This window comes from Monodon monoceros, unplaced genomic scaffold (genome assembly GCF_005190385.1).
Source record: "Monodon monoceros isolate NGI ecotype Baffin Bay Population unplaced genomic scaffold, NGI_Narwhal_1 Super_Scaffold_14, whole genome shotgun sequence".
NCBI lineage: Eukaryota > Metazoa > Chordata > Mammalia > Artiodactyla > Monodontidae > Monodon > Monodon monoceros.
The window spans coordinates 58,677,784-58,697,899 of NW_021703770.1; the positions used below are offsets into that span (position 1 = coordinate 58,677,784).

The window sequence follows — 20,116 nt, forward strand, 5'->3', positions numbered from 1 at the left end:
ATCACAGTTCTTTGAAATTTGTTGAGGTATAGACTCTATGGCTTCACACCAGTTTTTATAAATGCTTTGTAAGTGCTTGAAAAGATTTTTTTCTCTAGTTAGTGGCAGTGTTTTTAAAATGCTCTATTCATCAGTGAACAGGTAGGAAAATAGTAAATACTCTAGATACTTTTAGGCAGAGAGAGATTTCATACAGGTAATAGGTTACAAGGGTATGGTTAGGACTAGAGCAGCAAAAAGGGTAGAGAGGGTTTGAGAGGAAGAGGGAGGTTGTCTAAGGATCTGGGAGTTGTTACTACCTATGGCTGGAACCAAAGAGCGTGCACTTGCTACTAAGCTGCTGGAGCACTGGTACAAGTTACTGCTACTTGGTAGAACCATACACACTGCTGCAACTCAGCGAGAACCCAGGAGCTCAACTTTTGCTGATTTTTCTGGAATCTACAGCTGCCAGCTCTTGACTTCAATAGGAGACACCTTCTGTTGGAGGTGTTTCAGAACCAGGAATAAAATGGGAGGGGGAATGGCATTTTTCTTCTACTTTTTTTCCCCCCAGTACCTTCTGTTGGCAGAATGGAAGACAGGGGAGTCTGACAGAAATAGTTTACGGCTTTTTTGTCTGCTTGATCTATCCATTACTTTGAGAGGTCTTAATAAAATTTCCTACTATGAAGGTAGATTTGTTAATTTTCCTTTGCTTGTCTATTTTCAAAGGTAAGTTGGGTATATACAAGGTTTTTTTATCATTTAAATTTATTTTTTTACATAACAGGTTCTTATTAGCTATCTATTTTATACATATTAGCGGGGTGTATACAAGTTCTATGCTTTTGATGAACTGAACCTTTTATCATTATATAGTTTGTTTTTTTAAAATCTCTGTTAGTATTTTTGGTCTTAAAGTCGGTTTTACTTGATATTAGTGTAACTTTGTCAACTTTATTTGGCCTGGTATCTTTTCTGTCCTTTGATTTTGAACCTTTCGGTGCCCTTATCTTTTAAAAATCACATAAACTGTATATTGTCACCATCTATTTATCTTTTAATTAAATAACTTTCATTTTTTTAACTGACTAACTGATATAATGGAATTTCTTTCATTTTGTATGATTTTCATTTATCCTTTTTTTGTATCTGTGTCTTAGTGTGGATTGATTTCTTCTTCCTTTTTCTCATTTTGCTTTTTCCACCTCTCCACATTTGGAACTTATACACTCCTATTCTTTTACAGGTTACCGTAGTTATTTTTGCATTTATTTTGCTGTTATTTCTAGTTTTTATTTCATACTTTTAGTTATGAAAATTTTAATCATGAGGAAAAGTAGAAAAAAGTACAACATCTCTAGACTTTATTTAGATTCAACAATTAACATTTTTTGTATTTAGTTTTTCTTTCATTTATTTTTTTGTTTAATAAACATTTTTTGTTTTTGTTAAGTCTTATTAAGAAATAACGCACATACCATGATCATTCAAAGTATACAGGCTAATGGCTTTTATTATTCAGAGTTGGTCACCACAGTCAATTTTAGGACAGTTTAATAAATGTTTTTACTGAAGTATGTGTAATATACAGAAAAGTATGCAAATCTAAATATAGAGTTCACATATTCACAAAGTGAATGCATCCTTGTAACCACCACATGAAATAGAATAATACTCATACCCCAGGAGCCTGTCTTATGACCACTCCTGATGACTGCTTCCTTTTCCCAAAGGTAACCACTGTCTTGACTTCTAATGCCATAGGTTGCTTTTGCCTGTTTGTGAGGTTTATGTAAATGAAATTATATGATACAGGTTTTTTAAATGTTTTGTTTTTTGTTTGATTTCTTTTGCTCAACAGTAGTTTATGGGATCCATGTTCTGTGTAGAACAGATTCATTTTTATTGCAGTGTATGAATATATCACAGATTACCCAATTTACTGTTGACAGGCATTTGAGTTATTTCTGGTTTGGGCCTGTCATGAATAATGCTCCTATAAATATTCTTCTACGTGTGTTTTGTCGAACATATGTATGTTGGGTATATTCCTTAGAATGAAATTGGTGGGTCAGAGCATATGTTTATTATATTCAGGTTTACCAAGTAGCACCAAATCGTTTGCCAATTTACACTTCATCCAGCCGTGTATGAGAGTTCCATTTCTTAAACATATATACTTGTCAACTTGGTCTTGTCAGTTTTTAATGTTAGCCATTTTGGTAGATATATGTCACTATTGTAATATGGCTTTAATTTGTATTTTTCTGTTCCCCACTGAGGTTGACCCTTTTTTCCTATATTTATTGGTCATTAAGATGCTTTCTGTCAACCATGTGTTCTAGTTTCTCAGCAATTTTTCTGTTCAGTTTGTCTTTTTTAAAAAATTAATTTGCAGGAATTGTGATAGCTAATTTAAATGCATAGTTATCAAAATCTAAAGTTTTATCAGTATGTTTGCACTCTTTTCAAAATATAAAATGACCTTGGAAGGGTTTAACTCCCATCACGTGCCTACCAGTTTATATGTTGATTGCCCTAATCTTACACATTAGGGATTTCTGGCTAATATACTTCATTGCAAATCCAAAATCTAAAAAAAGGCTTAGACTCACAGATATAGAGAACAAATCAGTGGTTACCAGTGGGGAGAGGAAAGGGGGCAGGGGTGAGATAAGAGGCACAAACCATTACGTATAAAAAAAGCTACAAAGTTATATTGTACAACATAGGGAATATAGCCAATATTTTATAATAACTATAAATGGAGTATAACTGTTAAAATTGTGAATCACTATATTGTGCACCTGTAACTTATATAATATTTTACATCAACTATATTTCAATTTAAAAAAAGAAAGAGGACTTCCCTGGTGGTTCTGTGGTTAAGACTCCGTGATCCCAGTGCAGGGGGCCCAGATTCAAACGCTGGTCGGGGAACTAGATCCTGCATACCACAACTAAGAGCCCGCATACTGCAACTAAAGATCCTGCATGTGGCAACTAAGACCTGGCGCAGCCAAATAAATAAGTACATAAATATTTTTATAAAAAAAAGCATAGGAAGAACACTGACATAAATCACAGCAAGATCTTTTTTGACCCACCTCCTAGAGTAATGAAAATAAAAACAAAAATAAACAAATGGGACCTAATAAAATTTAAAAAGCTTTTGCAGGGCTTCCCTGGTGGCGCAGTGGTTGAGAATCTGCCTGCTAATGCAGGGGACACGGGTTCGAGCCCTGGTCTGGGAAGATCCCACATGCCGCGGAGCAACTAGGCCTGTGAGCCACAACTACTGAGCCTGCGCGTCTGGAGCCTGTGCTCCGCAACAAGAGAGGCCGCGATGGTGAGAGGCCTGCACACCGCGATGAAGAGTGGCCCCCGCTTGCCACAACTAGAGAAAGCCCTTGCACAGAAATGAAGACCCAACACAGCCAAATAAATAAATAAATAAATAAAGCTTTTGCACAGCAAAGGAGACCATGAACAAGATGAAAAGACAACCTTCAAAATGGAAGAAAATATTCACAAATGAATCAACGGACAAAGGATTAATCTCCAAAATATATACACAGCTCATGCAGCTCAATATCAAAAAACCAAACAACCCAATTAAAAAATGGGCGGAAGACCTAAATAGACATTTCTCCAAAGAAGACATACAGATGGCCAAGAGGCACATGAAAAGATGCTCAACATCACTAATTATTAGAGAAATGCAAATCAAAACTACAGTGAGGTATCACTTCACACCAGTTAGAATGGGCATCATCAGAAAATCTACAAACAATAAATGATGGAGAGGGTGTGGAGAAAAGGGAGCCCTCTTGCACTGTTGCTGGGAATGTAAATTGATACAGCCACTATGGAGAACAGTATGGAGGTTCCTTAAAACAAACTAAACATAGGGGGCTTCCCTGGTGGCGCAGTGGTTGGGAGTCTGCCTGCCAATGCAGGGGACATGGGTTCATGACCCGGTCTGAGAAGACCCCACATACTGCAGAACGGCTAGGCCCGTGAGCCATGGCCGCTGAGCCTGCGCATCCGGAGCCTGAGCTCCGCAACGGGAGAGGCCGCAACAGTGAGAGGCCTGCGTACCGCAAAAAACAAAAAACTAAAAATAGAATTAGCATATGACCCAGCAATCCCACTACTGGGCATATACCCAGAGAAAACCTTAATTCAAAAAGACACATGCAGGGCTTCCCTGGTGGCGCAGTGGTTGAGAGTCTGCCTGCCGATGCAGGGGACGTGGGTTCGTGCCCCGGTCCGGGAAGATCCCACATGCCGCGGAGCGGCTGGGCCCGTGAGCCATGGCTGCTGAGCCTGCGCGTCCGGAGCCTGTGCTCCGCAACGGGAGAGGCCGCAGCAGTGAGAGGCCCGTGTACCGCAAAAAAAAAAAAAAAGACACATGCACCCCAGTGTTCATTGCAGCACTATTTACAATAGCCAGGACATGGAAGCAAGCTAAATGCCCATCGACAGATGAATGGATAAAGAAGATGTGGTACATATATACAATGGAATATTACTCAACCATAAAAAGGAATGAAATCAGGTCATTTGTAGAGACGTGGATGGACCTAGAAACTGTCATACACAGTGAAGTAAGTCAGAAAGAGAAAAACAAATATCATATATTAACACATATATGTGGAATCTAGAAAAATGGTACAGATGAACCAGTTTGCAAGGCAGAAATAGAGACAGAGGTAGAGAACAAACATATGGACACCAAGGGGGGAAGGGGGAGGTGGGATGAAATCGGAGATTGGGATTGACATATATACACTAATATGTATAAAATAGATAACTAATGAGAACCTGCTGTAGCACAGGGAAATCCAGTGTACAGTAGAAACTAACACAACTTTGTAAAACAACTATACCTGAATTAAAAAAACAAAAAGTACTTTAAAAAAAATAAAGTGGAAAAAATAAATTTAAAATGGCTTAGAGATCAAAACTTTTTGGAAGTTGACTACAAATTTTTCTTGTGAAACCTGAAATGAATGGGTATGAGATTGCGTAGTGTTTTTTAAAATTTCATATGCTATAAACATTCACATATTTCAGTGCTAAATACTAATTAGTTTGGCGGGGTGCATTATTATTATTTTTATAAAATCCAGAAAATTCTTAATTTTGAAACATCTGGCCCCAGGAGTTTTTACATAAGGAATTGTGAGCCTTTGTTGTTTTATACAATCATTGTTTAGATTTACTTACATATTTACATATTTTTGCTTCCTATGTCTTCTTGCATCTTTCACCTGTCATTTAGGATTATTTTCCAGAAGGAAATTAAGATTTATTGTTTAGCTGCTTACTGTTGGTAAACTCTGTTCTATCTGAAAATACCTTCTTTTCACCTGTGTTCTTGAAATTGTATCTAGTTTTGCTAGGTGTAGGAGTTAAAATTGTCAATTATTTTCACTTAGGTGAAAGATAAAGTTCCACTTGTTTTCTAAATCCTAGTATTATCTGACTTCAATTATTGCTCTTAAAATGATAGCCATCATTCTAATTTTACAACGTATCTTTGTAGGTAATCTTTTATCTTTAGTTTTAAGATTAGCTCTTTTTCAGTTGGTGTTCTGTACTTTCACAGTGATGTGTGTGAGTTTGGGATTCTTTTTATTTATGCTGTTTGGAATTCATCCTGGACTTGGACTTGAGGATTGATGTCTTGAACAATTCTGGGGAATTCTCATGCATTATCTCTTCAAATGTTGCCTCCTATTGTCTTGTATTCTCTTTGTCTCATGTTTTCACCTCTGTTTCTCTGTTACATCCTGGAAAAATTCTTCAGACATCTTCCTAGGTGTTAATTCTCTCTTCACCTGTGTTTAACCTATCCACTGAGTTTAAAAAGGTTTTTTTTTTTTTGTTTAGATACATTTCACATGCCATAGAATTCATCCACTTAAAGTGTACAATCAGTGATTTTTTTTTTTTTTTTTTTTTAGTATATGTACCCAGTTGTGCAACTGTCCCCATTATCTAATAGAAAATTTTCATCATCCCCGGAAGAAAACCTTGTACCCATAAACATTCACTCTCCATCTTCTTCCCATCTGCTGGCAGACACCAGTCTAATTTTTATGTCTATAAATTTGCCTCTTCTGGGCATTTCATATAAATGGTATCAACCTATATGTGGTCTTCTGTGACTGACCACTTTTACTTACCATAATGTTTCTGAGGTTACTCCATGTTGCAGCATGTATCAGTACTTCATTCTTTTTTTTTTTTTATGGCCAAATAACATTCCATTGTATGAATACAACAGATTTTGTTTACCTGTTCATCAGTTAATAGACATTTGGGTAGCCTCTATTTTTTTCTGTTATGATTAATGCTGTTTTGAACATTTGTGTTCATGTTTTTATGTGGGTATGTTTTCTTCATCCATTGAGCCTTTAAATCTAATTATATAAGAAATATACTTCTACGTTCTTGTTGTAAAAGAGTCATAATATGAAAGTATATAGTGTAAACGGGGTGTCCTCTTTCTCCTCCATTTATGCTGCTAGGAGGGAACTACTATAAAATAGCTGGATGTGCTTCCTTCTCTCCCATATGCGTTTATATGACGTTTGTATAAATCTCCTGCTTTTGTTTTAATATAAAGGAATTATATGTATTTTTGAGGCCTTTTTTTTTTTCCATTTCAGTATGTTTTGGGATTCTTCTGTTGTTGTTAGTACACAGAGATCCACATCATTCTTAATGGCTGTGTAGCCTTATTTCCATATGCCATAATTTGTATAATTATTGACAGACACATATATTGTTTCTGGATTTTGCATACAGTGAAGCAGTCAACATCCTTATTAATTTTTTAAAAAAGCATTTACCGAGGAAAAACATTTGTCAGGCACAGTTTTGAATGCTAGGATTACAAAGATAAGTAGACCATAATCTCTGCCTTAGGTTGCTCACAGTTATATAAATGCTACAAGAACATTAAGTAAATTAATTGGGGAACTGGTGCTTTTCCAGCTAGGAAGATAGATTTTTATTGCATCAGGTATTTTATGCTATTGTCTTCTGAATAATTTCTCATTTGGTTCTTACTACTTTTTAAAGTATTTTTCTAGATTCTGAAAAGACAAATTGTTGCCTCAGTGGATAGAAGTTATATTCCCCAGGATTTTTTTTTTTTTTTTGCTTCTGTGAGTTGCCTGGGGCATTTCTTCCTTGACCACTTGATTAAATTCTTGCCTAAGGTTCTCAGCAGGAATTCAGACTCAGACCCATGTGGGTGTCTGCTTGAGATTTTGGCATTTCATGGGAGGCGTTTTTTTCTTCCTATACCCATTGCTAAGTTCTAAGCAGGTAAATTTCATTGTTATCTCTTTCTGTGCCGTTTATCTTATTCACTATTACACTGAGGGGTCATAGTTTTATGCAGGTCTTCCGAGAGATTCCTCACTTTTTGGTCTTGTCCCCCTTGGGTTTGGTACCCCCCTTGGGTTTCGTAGAAAACCCCAAAGTGAAATCCAACCCTGATCCTTTGAATATTTCAAACTTCGTGTGTTCGCTTTGTTTTTGTTTTCTGTGGAATTATTCAGAGTATCTACATTGTGCTGGAAATAAAATTTTGTTTAGTCTTTAAATACATTCTTCCTTTAGCTTTCAGTATACCACGGTCCTGGTTTTTCTCCCCTTTGATCACTCTCTTTTTGAACACTGCTGTACCCTGAAAGCATGTAGAGATTATTTACATATTTGTCTCTTTTTAGACTGTGGGCTCTTCACAGACAGGACTCATTTAGTCTTGTCATTTTTTTGCATCCCAGTCTGATTTTTGAAAATGTTAGTTTAATTTTAAATTTTTTATTCTTTTGGCCATGCTGAGCAGCTTGTAGGATCTTAGTTCCCCGACCACTGATCCAGGTCACTGCCAGGCCCCCAGCAGTGAAAGTGCTGAGTCCTAACCACTGGGCCACCGGGGAATTTCCCAAAATGTTAGCTTAAAATAAGAATGAACGCCTTGATTTGTTGAAGGCTTTCCATTTCCTAAAAGGGGGAAAAGTTTCAATAAATAAATGTTAGAATTAAGGGCTATAGAAGTATACTTAGGAAAAAAGTATTTTTTTCTTAATTTGCATGAATCAAATTCTACCTTATTTTAAAATAAGGTAAAATCATTTCAGTGCCGTGTCATCTCACCCTGAAAGAAGAAAAATGTTGTAATTGTTTAATGTTGTTGGGGGGAAAGTAGTAATTTATTAGTGAAATGATGTTAATGTATATGGTATTCTTATTATTTTTTCTATCACATCCTCCTATTGTTAACCTTCCACCTTTAGTTGATTGTTAGATGAAATTAGAGAAAACATGTTGGACATTTTATGTACAGTTGCATTAGCAATCATTGTTATATAGCTCTACATTTTTAATGTTTTCCCCACTCTTGTTTATATTTCTTCCTACCCTAAATAAGGATTTCTGCCCTTTAGAATAGTTTCTCAAAGTGTCAGTTTTAAATAAAATTTACAAGATGTGAGGCCTAACTCTCTAACTCCTTAACTTGCTCCATTTTTCATCACATTTTAATATACCATACACTTATTTGTTTTTGTTATTATTTATTAACTCTCTTCTCTCACTAGAGTTTAAGCTTTACAGGGCCAGGAATCTTGTCAGTTTGTCCATTGATGTACTGCCATTATTAGTATCTAAGAGGGATATATTCTCTCCTGGTTTTGATTCATAACCATAAGAGTATCATTTAAATATTTTGTGGCTTGGTTTCAACATATATTAGTGTGGGATGATACTTACACAAATACATTATTTAGAAGCTGAACTGTTTTATATATGAATGAGCTTTCTAGGATGCTATTTAAAATACTTAGTCTAGGGGCTTCCCTGGTGGCGCAGTGGTTAAGAATTCGCCTGCCAATGCAGGGGACATGGGTTCGAGCCCTGGTCTGGGAAGATCCCACATGCCGCAGAGCAACTAAGCCCATGCGCCACAACTACTGAGCCCGTGTGCCACAACTACTGAAGCCCACGCGCCTAGAGCCTGTGCTCTGCAACAAGAGAAGCCACCACAATGAGAAGCCTGCACCCCGCAACAAAGAAGCCTGTGCCCCGCTCACTGCAACTAGAGAAAGCCCACGTGCAGCAGCGAAGACCCAATGCAGCCAAAAATTAAAATAAATAAAAAAAAAATTTTTTTAATACTTAGTCTATTTTTCTTTTTTTTATTAAGAACATTTCATTGAGTGTGGTATTCTTTATTAAACACTAATGTTCTCTGTCATACAACTGTAGTAGTACTTTTTTATACAGTCATACCCATCATCCTCGGCTGTCTGAAAAAGCAAAACTTGAACTAATATATAAGCATGAGCTTTGATGAAAATGATCGGAAGCCGAAGAGGTAAAGATGGCATCATTGGGATGAAACACCATGTTTTAGCACTGTGCTGCACATAGTGTGGTCTGTGGACCTGTTACTGGGCTGTTCTTTTCATTTTATGAGGACTTGGAAAAATTGTACCTAATTTCTCTGGTTAATTTCAGTGGGGGAGTATAGTATGGTTTAAGAGCAAATGAAGCAATAAGTGTTAGCCAGTGTTAAGTGCCAGCACTGAAGATTGGTTAGGATTTGTTACACGAAAATAATGTGATATATTCACCAGAATAAGTAAACCCTTTTGCTTGGTAATGTATGGTGGGGCTAGGGAGGGGGAAACAGCAAATAAAAGAGAAAGAAAAGAGGAGAAAGAGAATGTCAGTGACTAGAGGTTAGATATTATGACAAGTTATTGATAGTCAAAGAGCAGATGACAGTTAAAAAAGTGAAAACTGGGGCTATCAAGCTATCAGAACTATATACTGAAGGATCATGTGGGCTTGTAGACCTCACTGTTGTCTGAGGATGTCACAATAGAGTAATCATTATTTTTTTAAAAAAACTTCTTTTTACATCTTTATTGGAGTATAATTGCGAGTAATCATTATTAACAGACTAAATTATGTACCATACACATAATGTCAGGGATCTGTATTAGAGTTCAGAGCTTTACCATGTTGATTTAAATTTTTTTTGATATTTAAAAGTGTTAGTCTTCATTTTATCTCATTTCCTGATCATGCCAACACATTCAAACTTGGTTTAACATTATGGGTCTATGTTGGGACAGGCATTGATATTATCAGTTGGGGGAAATGGAACAGGACTGATTAGAACATAGTGATTACGTGTTTTTGTTTTTGTTTTTCTTTTTTGGCTGTCCCACACGGCATGCGGGATCTTGGTCCCCTGACCAGGGATCAGACCTGTGCCCCCTGCAGTGGAAGTGTGGAGTGCTAACCACTGGACCACCAGGGAATTCCCATAGTGGTTACAGTTTTTAAAGTGATCTTTAAATTGCTTTTACTCTTTTGTATAAAAACTGTATCTTGGGCTTCCCTGGTGGCGCAGTGGTTAAGAGTCCGCCTGCTGATGCAGGGGACACGGGTTCGTGTCCCGGTCTGGGAAGATCCCACATGCCGCGGAGCGGCTGGGCCCGTGAGCCGTAGCCGCTGAGCCTGCGCACCCGGAGCCTGTGCTCTGTAACGGGAGAGGCCACGACAGTGAGAGGCCCGCGTACCACAAAAAAACCCAAACTGTATCTTGAGCTTTCCGAGGACTTTAAATCTCAGAAGGCTAAGAGTAATAATATATGTGTCTGTTTTATTCTGTTGGCCTTTTTATGTCCCCACACTTGACCTTTGCTGTGAAGCAGCTACTCTAGTGATTCTTGGAGAAGTGGTAGTGGAGAAGAGGAAACGTTAAGCTCCTGGGCAGCCTTTTCATGTTACATAAATACTCTCCTCGACCCCTATAGTAAGCGCCAGTCATAGGGAAGAGGAAATCTCAAGAATAATCCCTTATGTGTACTGAAGGGGGAAAAAGTTTTAGGCACTGAACTTGTGTCACTCTTAAGTGCAGGGTCACACATCCTAGGATGTTGTAGTAGTCTAGAGATTCTCAGCCATCGTATGATGACGTACAGGAATGCCATTCAGTTTTGTGTTGTTTCCCAACATCTTGTTGATAATAGTTAACTGCAAAATTTGTCAGTGGTTTTCTTACCCCCAAAAGTAGTAAATTTCAGTGGATTCATATCACTTAGATTCATTTGCATTCATGAGGAAGGAGAGAAAGGGAGGTGCTGGCTGGACTATAGAGCCACTGAAAAGCCAAGCCAGTTCTGAAAGTGTTAAATCTTTTTTTTTCATGGTATTTAGGTATATCAGGATCTTTTTTTACTGAGTATATAAACCCACTTGGATCTCTTAGAAGAGCTCAAATTCCTGTGCATTTTCCAGACTTGAGCCAATGCAAGATGAGGGCTAGATAGAATTTTTAGGTTTACTCTAGATTTGGGATACTTTAAAACATTTAGATTCTGGGCCTGGCCTTTTTGCCTGGGGTGCTTTAAAACATTTAGGTTCTGGGCCTGGCCTTTTTGCCTTGGAAGACAGATGTACTGCTGTACACAGTCTGGGAATAAAGTGCATATTTATAGATTGAGATCACGTATCGCTGGGTACGTGTTAAATATTGAGAGAACAATCATTTTAGGCATATTAAATTTACTCAGAAAATTAATTTTTATTTTTCAGGTGGTTCTAGTACTTAAAGTTAGGAAAATCAAACTTTTTTTTTTAAGTGGGTTGTCTACTCTAGCCACTTTTTTTTAAAAATATTTATTTTATTTGTTTATTTGGTTGCATCAGGTCTTAGTTGCGACAGGCGGGCTCCTTAGTTGCAGCTCGCCAGCTCCTTAGTTGTGGCATGTGAACTCTTAGCTGTGGCATGCATGTGGGATCTAGTTCCCTGACCAGGGATCGAACCTGGGCCCCCTGCATTGGGAGCGTGGAGTCTTAACCACTGTGCCACCAGGGAAGTCCCCAGGAAAATCACACTTTTATTAATAACATATCATATATTTTTTTAATGCACAATTTTCCCCCTACTTTAACATACCTGAAATCAAGATATGTCTAATCAGTGGTGTGTAATTGTTTAATTGGTAGCAGTTTTCCTTTCCTAGTATTACATAAAATAATAGTGCGTCTTATGATTGATTGTCTAAGATTCAGAGAACCATGGTACGTTTGTAATATATGTAATTAATTTTCCCATACCTCTCCGATTTAGGGACAGACAGGGTAGTATTTGGCTATGAACCTTTGGAACTGTTAATTTTTCAGCCCCCTTAGCTCCCAGTAGTTTGTAAGTAGTTCTGCTTCTTTACTTAGTTACCTTCTGCACGTTATTTTCCAGTTATCTCAATTCTAGGCGCTCATTTTCACCACTGTCTAGGAAAGCAGCCAATGTTGCCCTGATGGTCTAATAATCTGGTGGTATCACTGCTTTTGCTAGTGTTCTAATGCACGTGTTTCTCATCTACTTTTGCTGACACTTTGTCTTCAGAGTTAGGTGAATGCTTCCTCATGTGATGATAGCTTTCTGTTGATAGATGCTACATGGTATGATCTCTAAACACATGGTATTAAAACAGTTACGCTAGGTCTTCACATTTTCAAGTGAGTATGAATTTTCCTTTATTTTTACATTGAACTCTTTAAGTCCTCCTTTTTTAGCTTCTGTGTTCATATTCAGGGTTCTTAGAAGAGCCAGAGGACCCTTGAGGGACCTGTTTGCTTACTTAAAGACACTTCCTGCCCTCTTTAATGATTATTGTTCCGGGAAGGATCCCTAAGAGTGAATTCCCTGTTTCTGTGAGCCTGCCAGACACACTGTTTGACCTTCTACTCTTTTTTTTTTTTTTTCCCGGTAAGTTTTATTAGTACACTGGTAAATCATTAGTTTTATTAGTGTGCTTAGTAAGTACTCATTAACCCCCCAAATGTTCGTCCTGCTCTGTCTCTTCATTGCAGAGGATGTGGGTGTGCAAGGTAGTTTATTGCCTGATAGCAGAGACAGTAAGGGACTGGCATGAATTGTCTTTTTAATGTAGTGACTCCACCCCTCAATTAAAAAACATGCTCCAGTGAATGTCTTGGATTCTGACCTGTGATACTGAAATTGAAATGATGAAGTGGATGATAGCCCCTTCTAATGGGGAGAGGTTGGAGCAGAGGTTCTGTATTAATCATCTTTCGCTGTGTGACACATTACCCCCAAATTTAGTGATTTGAAAGAACAAGCATTTATAATCCCATGTAATTCGAAGGGTCTTGAAGCAGAGAGTTGGATTCTGGCTTGAGTTTGCAGGCAGTATACTGGCCCCAGCTGTGGTCATCTGAAATCTTGGCTGGAATTGGAGATTCCAGATTGGAGATTCTTCCAAATCATCCATGGTTATTGGCAGGCGGCCCTAACCTTACCGCGTAGGCCTCTGAATTGGACTGTTCACAATATGGCAAGTGATTCTAGAGAGAATGACCCAGATGTAAATCATAATCTTTCATAACCTCATCTTGGGAGTGATATACCATCATTTCTGCTGTATTCTATCGGTTACACAGACCAACTCTGGTACAGTGTGGGAGGGAACTACACTAGGATGGGAATACCAGGAGGCAGTTACTTGGAGATTGTCTTGGAGTTTGGCTATACCACAGGCCCCTTTCTTTGTGGACCTATAATAAGTAGTGTCAGGGTGGGGAAAACTTTTCTTTTTCCACAGTGCTCTTCACCGTTATCTTCAGGAGACCAAGGAATAATTACACCAACACGATTCTTCTTAACTTGCCTTTATATCCTGTTTCAGTTGGTAGCTATGCAAATCGACCTTCCTTTATATCTTAATTCAATAACAAGGGCTGTCTTCCTTGTCTTAGTAAAGTTTTCAAGATCTGGAGGATTTCCACAGCAGTGTTTCCCAAAATGTAGTCATTGAAAGGAGACTTTTCCAAGATGCCCTACACTGAGAGGATTCCAGTACTTTTGGAAGCCTGTATGTTGTCTTCCTCCCCTTAGAGAATCATTGTGCAAGTTCGTACATCAGAAGTCTCTGAGAATTCCTGCTTTAAAAAAAAATCCTTTTTTGTTTTTGTTGTTGAGCCCAGTGTTTCTGAAAATTTACTTGATCACAGAACCCACATTTGTTGACAGAAGTAGAATAAATCAAAAACCCTCTTCTAACATAGACACTTATCACAAATATAATCCTCCTTTATTCAAAACAAATTGTTTATGCAGCTTTATTTCTACATTTTGGATAATTAAAATTTTTCTAAACTAATTTTCAATTTGTAATTTTGCATTTTAGAAGGCAGCTGAGGTCAGAAGTTGCAATTAGTTGGTATCTTATTTTCCATGTTACTAGCAGTTATGATATTGCACCATCTGAGGAAGAGTTTTCACTTTTGGCAATTTAAAGAGCCATTGATTCTCAGCAAAGAAGGGAGGAGTTTTCTATTCTGTAGTGTTGTTAGATGGTGGTAAGCTTATTTAAAGGCGTTATGAATTGAAAAGATCTAGAAACATTGCTGTATTGATAGTAATATTTCATTGTCTAGAAAAATCAGAAACTAGCTTTTAAGTAGAGAGTTGTTTGGAGTTCTGAACAGAAGTCCATGCTTGTGTGCTTTAATCCAAGAAAAGATGTTCATTAAGAATTTTTATAATGTTACATGCACTTCTAATAACATTGGTTATTTTGTTTTTAAACCTGTAAATTATGGGCTGCTGTGGTTTGTATACTGAAAAAGAATGTCCACTGATGATAACAAGGGAAGAACTGAACAATAAAAGCTGTACAAACAAGAATGCAAATACATAGGGCATTTTGGGGCATCTAGTATGTGAAAAAATAACTTTATGTATCTCAGGCCCTGGTATGTTATATTCTGGTGTTGAAAGATTAAATTATATGTGAATGATCCTATTTAAAGAAAATAAACAGGGGCTGTAAATTAAAATTATTTTAAACTTTTTCAAAAGACTTTTTAACTTAATATAGTTCTTCTCGAAAGCCTGTCTGTCTGAAATGATACATTCTTTAAGGATTATGGAGAACTGTGGTTTTTATAATTGAAAAGCAGTAAAGGAAACCCTGCTAAAACTTTTAAGCATTTATAACCTTATAACTTTAATGGAGTAGTTTTGAAGTTTTATAGGTAGCTGGCTGCTCTTCATAACCACTTTACAACATCTAAGTTTAAAAATATATTTAGAAATATTTTGACAATAGTTTGTGAGTTATAGGACAGGCAATTAAAAATTTGAGAATTAGGCATGTAAAATATATAGAAGATGTAAGGGGCTTATAAAGGAAAAGGCATGAGCATTTGGACGAAGTTTAATCAAGGATTTCAGACTGTGTGAATAAAAGTATATTATGTTGTAAGGAAAAAATGTACAAGTTATTATTGATATTCTTTTCTAGAAACGACTACAGAAAGAACTGTTGGCTTTGCAAAATGACCCACCTCCCGGAATGACTTTAAATGAAAAGAGTGTTCAAAATTCAATTACACAGTAAGTGTTTAAGTTTTAAGTACTTGTTTGTTTTTCTTTTGTTATCAATGTAATGTATGAATATATACTCATTTTAAAAATACAGAATTATTTTCTTATTTCATCCCATTCTCTTCCACCAAGAGGTAAGTACAGTAAACAGATCTTATTCTGTGCATTTATATATACAATTGCATTTTATAAAAGTTTCCTGCTAATGAGGCAGCATTTAAAAACTTTGGTCTGACTTTGTTATGAAATGTTCTTCACCTGTAATAGAGCAGTTTGGTATGAGGTTATTTATCAGACTTTTCAAAAACATTTAAGGCTCTGAAGAGAATGACAGTCAAGAGGTATCTCTATCCCTGTCCCCTGAACATACTACGTAGTTGCTTTCTTTACAGAAGGGTAGCTAAATGAATGTCAGACTCTTAGCATTCTCATTTGATAATAAGAAACTTTTCCATGAGGATGAAAAAGTGAAGGGTAAAAAAAAAAAAAAAATCAAACAAAAAGTGAAGGGTAGAAGGAGGACATAGAAGTATTCTCTAATTTAGCTCCTTCCGTGGGAGTGGAGCAGAAGCCTCTTCCCAGGTATGTGCCAAGAAGAGTAGAGATATGGGTCCCCTCTGTTAAAAATGAGCATTTGAATTAGTTTAAAGTGTTTTCAAGAGTATCATCCTAAGATTTCACAACCCAGTGTGGTCTATCCTTACCACTCCTTTGATTTAACAGTTCTGTTAGACAAGGGTAAATGTTCTAAAATGGGAAATTTTTAAGCAATTGACTCTCTCCTTAAAAAAAAACTCCAAAAATGTAAAAGGGGTAGAAGCCAACAAGAAAAAGTTTACTATAGACCAACTTGTAGGACAAATTGAACAATTCAAATATTTAGTGATATTCTGGGTCCAAAGAGCAAAAGTGACCAAAGCTCACACAACAGGGACATATTTATTTTCAGAAGAAACAATTTTGGTTACCTTTGACTTTGACATTTGAGTCAGTACTTAAGACAGGAGCCAAGCTTTAAGAACAGGAATATGAAGAAAGGGTATGTTGATGTTTGAATGGATATACTGATGTTTGAAAATGTAGTATGGGGGACTTCCCTGGTGGTCCAGTGGTTAGAATTCCATGCTTCCACTGCAGGGGGTATGGGTTCGATCCCTGGTCTGGGAACTAAGATCCCCCATGCTGTACAGCACAGCCAAAAAAAAGAAAAATAGGAAAAAAAGAAAATGTAGTGTGTATTACTACATACTATAGATACTATAGAGTATCTAGCTCTATAATGATCTCTTTGAAACGTTGCTGGGTTCTCAGTTGACTGAGCAGTTTTAGATTCACTGCCAAATGAGTGGAAGGTACAGAGATTTCCCATGGACCCTCTGCTTCCACACATGCCATAGCCTCTCTAATTTATCAGCATCCCCCACCAGAGTGGCACATTTGTTAGAACTGATGACCCTACACTGACATGTCATAATCACTCAAAGTCTGTAGTTTACATTACAGTTCACTCTTGATACATTCTATGGATTTGGACAAATGTATGGCGACATGTATCATCATCATGGTATCATACAGCACTTACACTGCCCTAAAAATCCTCTGTGCTTCATCTATTCATCCTTCTGTCCCTTCCCAGCAACTCCTGGCAACCAGTGATCTTTTTACTGTCTCCATAGTTTTCCCTTTTCCAGAGTGTCATATAGTTAGAATCACACAGTGTGTAACCTTTTCAGACTGGCTTCTTTCACTTAGTAATATTCATTTAAGGTTCTTCCATGTCTTTTCATGGCTCTCAATTGACTTTTCATTTATCTCAAACAGAATTTAAAATGGAGCACACATTTAGAGTATAAAGCATTTGTTCTATATGATTAAACAAGTGACTGTTTTTTGTTCTATATCATTAAACAGGTGGATGGATTATACTCCATTTTCATCTTTTCCCTCTTTACCTTTGTTAACCTGCCTCAGAATATCCTATAAGAGCTAGCCCTATAGTTTTCAAGGAAGTAGGTACCAATCGTTTCCACTTTCAACCTTTATTTTTTTGGGGGTGGGGAGGAACTACACAGCACAATGATTTATAAAAAGTTAAAGGACCATCTTATGTTTTTTAAATTGAAATATTTGTATAGATATTTCTACCACAAATTATAACTACTGGGACTTCCCTGGTGGTGCCATGGTTAAGAATCTGCCTGCCAGTGCAGGGGACACGGGTTCGAGCCCTGGTCCGGGAAGATCCCACATACTGAGGAGCAAGTAAGCCCATGCGCCACAACTACTGAAACCACGTGCCACAACTACTGAAGCCTGAGGGCCTAGAGCCTGTGCTCCACAACAAAGAGTAGCCCTGCTCACGCAGCAATGAAGACCCAATGCAGCCGAAAGTGTAACTACCAAAATAAACAGCATCTTTGCTACAGAATAAACCTGTCACTTAGAGATGTTTGTCAGGCAAGAATTTTTCTTTTAAAATAATTTACTGTAAATGAACCACAAAAGTTTTATTATCTTTGGACCATCTTCCAGGGTATGAAAATAGACTTATAAAAATTAGATCTTGGGAATTCCCTGGCAGTCTAGTGTTTAGGACTCCCCTTCCACTGAAGCATTATCTCCAAAGTGGAAGAATTACAAATCAAATTTTTTTTTAATAAGTTTATTTATTTTATTTTTGGCTGCATTGGGTCTCTGTTGCTGCACGCGGGCTTTCTCTAGTTGCGGTGAGTGGGGGCTACTCTTCGTTGGGGTGTGCGGGCCTCTCATTGCGGTGGCTTCTCTTTGTTGCAGAGCACGGGCTCCAGGCATGCGGGCTTCAGTAGCTGTGGCTCGCAGGCTGAGTAGTTGTGATGCACGGGCCTTAGTTGCTCCATGGCATGTGGGATCTTCCTGGACCAGGGCTTGAACCCGTGTCTCCTGCATTAGCAGGCGGATTCTTAACCACTGTGCCACCAGGAAAATCCAAACCAAATATTAATCTAGTTGAAAGAGACGCATATAGTTAACAGGAAATAAACACTGATTTTAAAATACTATTGTATATATACCTTTTCCTATTCAGTTCTTTAGTTTCTTTAATCAGGCCACGGCAGAAGCTGAAGCAAAAGATAGACATCAGAGCAATCAGAGATAGGGCAAAAAAGCAATGTTTTGATGTAACTACTGACCTATTTTGAAAAAATTATTTATTACTTGGGGAATTCCCTGACAGTCCAGTGGTTAGGATTCGGCACTCTCACCACCACATCCCAGGTTCAGTCCCTGGTCTGGGAACTAAACTCCTGTAAGCCGTGCAGTGTGGCCAAAATAAAGAAAAAAAATTGTTGTTTAAGTGGGATTATATGGGATGGGGTATATGGGTAAACAAAGATGATGAAAGCACGTTAAGCTTTTTGGAAGACAGTTTGGTAGCATGTAGACCTTAAAAAATAATGCATATCATATCCTTTGACCTAATAACCTATACTCTGTCCTAAGGAAGGAACAGAGATACAGAAAGATTGACTTAGAACTAATTAAGTTGGGAAATGGTTTCTCAATGTAGTAAAGTAAAATGGCACCCCTTGAGTTACAGTCCACAGCCATCATATCGTGTAAGGCAAAAATTTTGTGTAGTCATAATGGCCTTTGACCATCCCTTGAGAGAGGCTGTATTGGTATATATCCTGTATTAATATATCCAACAAAGCTAGTTCTTCCTTCAGAGAGGCATAGATGGCTGTTTCTTTGATTAGGAGCCATGAATGTGTGAAAAATACCTGTTTTAAACATTAGAATCACAGAACAATGGGTATTCACAGGAGGTTAAGAAGTGAGACTTCTCCCATCATCCTTACTCTGGGACGTGTGTGCTTGTGACTGGAATTGTGAACATTGATGATTTGAATGTAATGTAATTTAAGTGTACACCTAATGCAGCTCTACTGGACTTGGAGTCCATTGATATAGAAACTGCAAAATGACTAGAATGAAATGTACCCTAAAAACTTTAACAGTGATTATCTTTGGGTGATTTTTGTTTTATTTATGCTTATGTAAATTTTCTGTAGCAAACATATGTTACTTTTTAAATTAGGAAAACGTTGTTTTAAATTATCCTGCATGATGTTGAGAAGTATGCCTTCTTTGACCTATCTCACCCATATATTGCAAGGTGTCTTTAAGACCTTAAGAGCTTACATAGGTCACATGTCAATTTATGGTATATTATGTGTCCTAAGAATTGCCTTATAAACAGAACGAAAGGGCACCGAGAAGTCCTGTGATTTTTTTCTTGGACTATCCCAGCATAGTAGGTGGGAGTGGGCGGTGGGGCTAAAAAGGAATGTTCATGGCTAGGAAGGACCTAGTTTGGTGGGGTTTTTTTTGGTTGGTGGTGGGGTTTTTTTTGTTGTTGTTGGTTGGTTTTTTGGCTGCACCATGTGGCATGCGGGATCTTACTTCCCTGACCAGGGATCGAACCTGTGCCCCCTGCAGTGGAAGCATGGAGTCTTAACCACTGGACCACCAGGGAAGTCCCTGTTTGTTTGTTTTAAATTTAACTTTAGTTGATTTACAATGTTGTGTTAGTTTCAGGTGTACAGCTTCAGATTCTTTTCCATTATAGGTTATAAGATACTGAATATAGGTCCCTGTGCTATTATACACAGTAAATCCTTGTTGTTTATCTATTTT

At 37.5% G+C, this 20,116-nt stretch overlaps 1 protein-coding gene across 1 annotated transcript in view; it reads left to right on the forward strand.

Annotated features, from left to right (window-relative positions):
- The window catches only part of UBE2W (ubiquitin conjugating enzyme E2 W), a 73,733-nt gene that overhangs the window by 25,712 nt on the left and 27,905 nt on the right, over window positions 1–20,116 (forward strand). Inside the window, exon 2 of the mRNA XM_029222707.1 lies at window positions 15,357–15,448. Within this exon, the coding sequence (XP_029078540.1) occupies window positions 15,357–15,448 (92 nt within the window). The remainder of the gene's footprint in view (window positions 1–15,356; window positions 15,449–20,116) is intronic.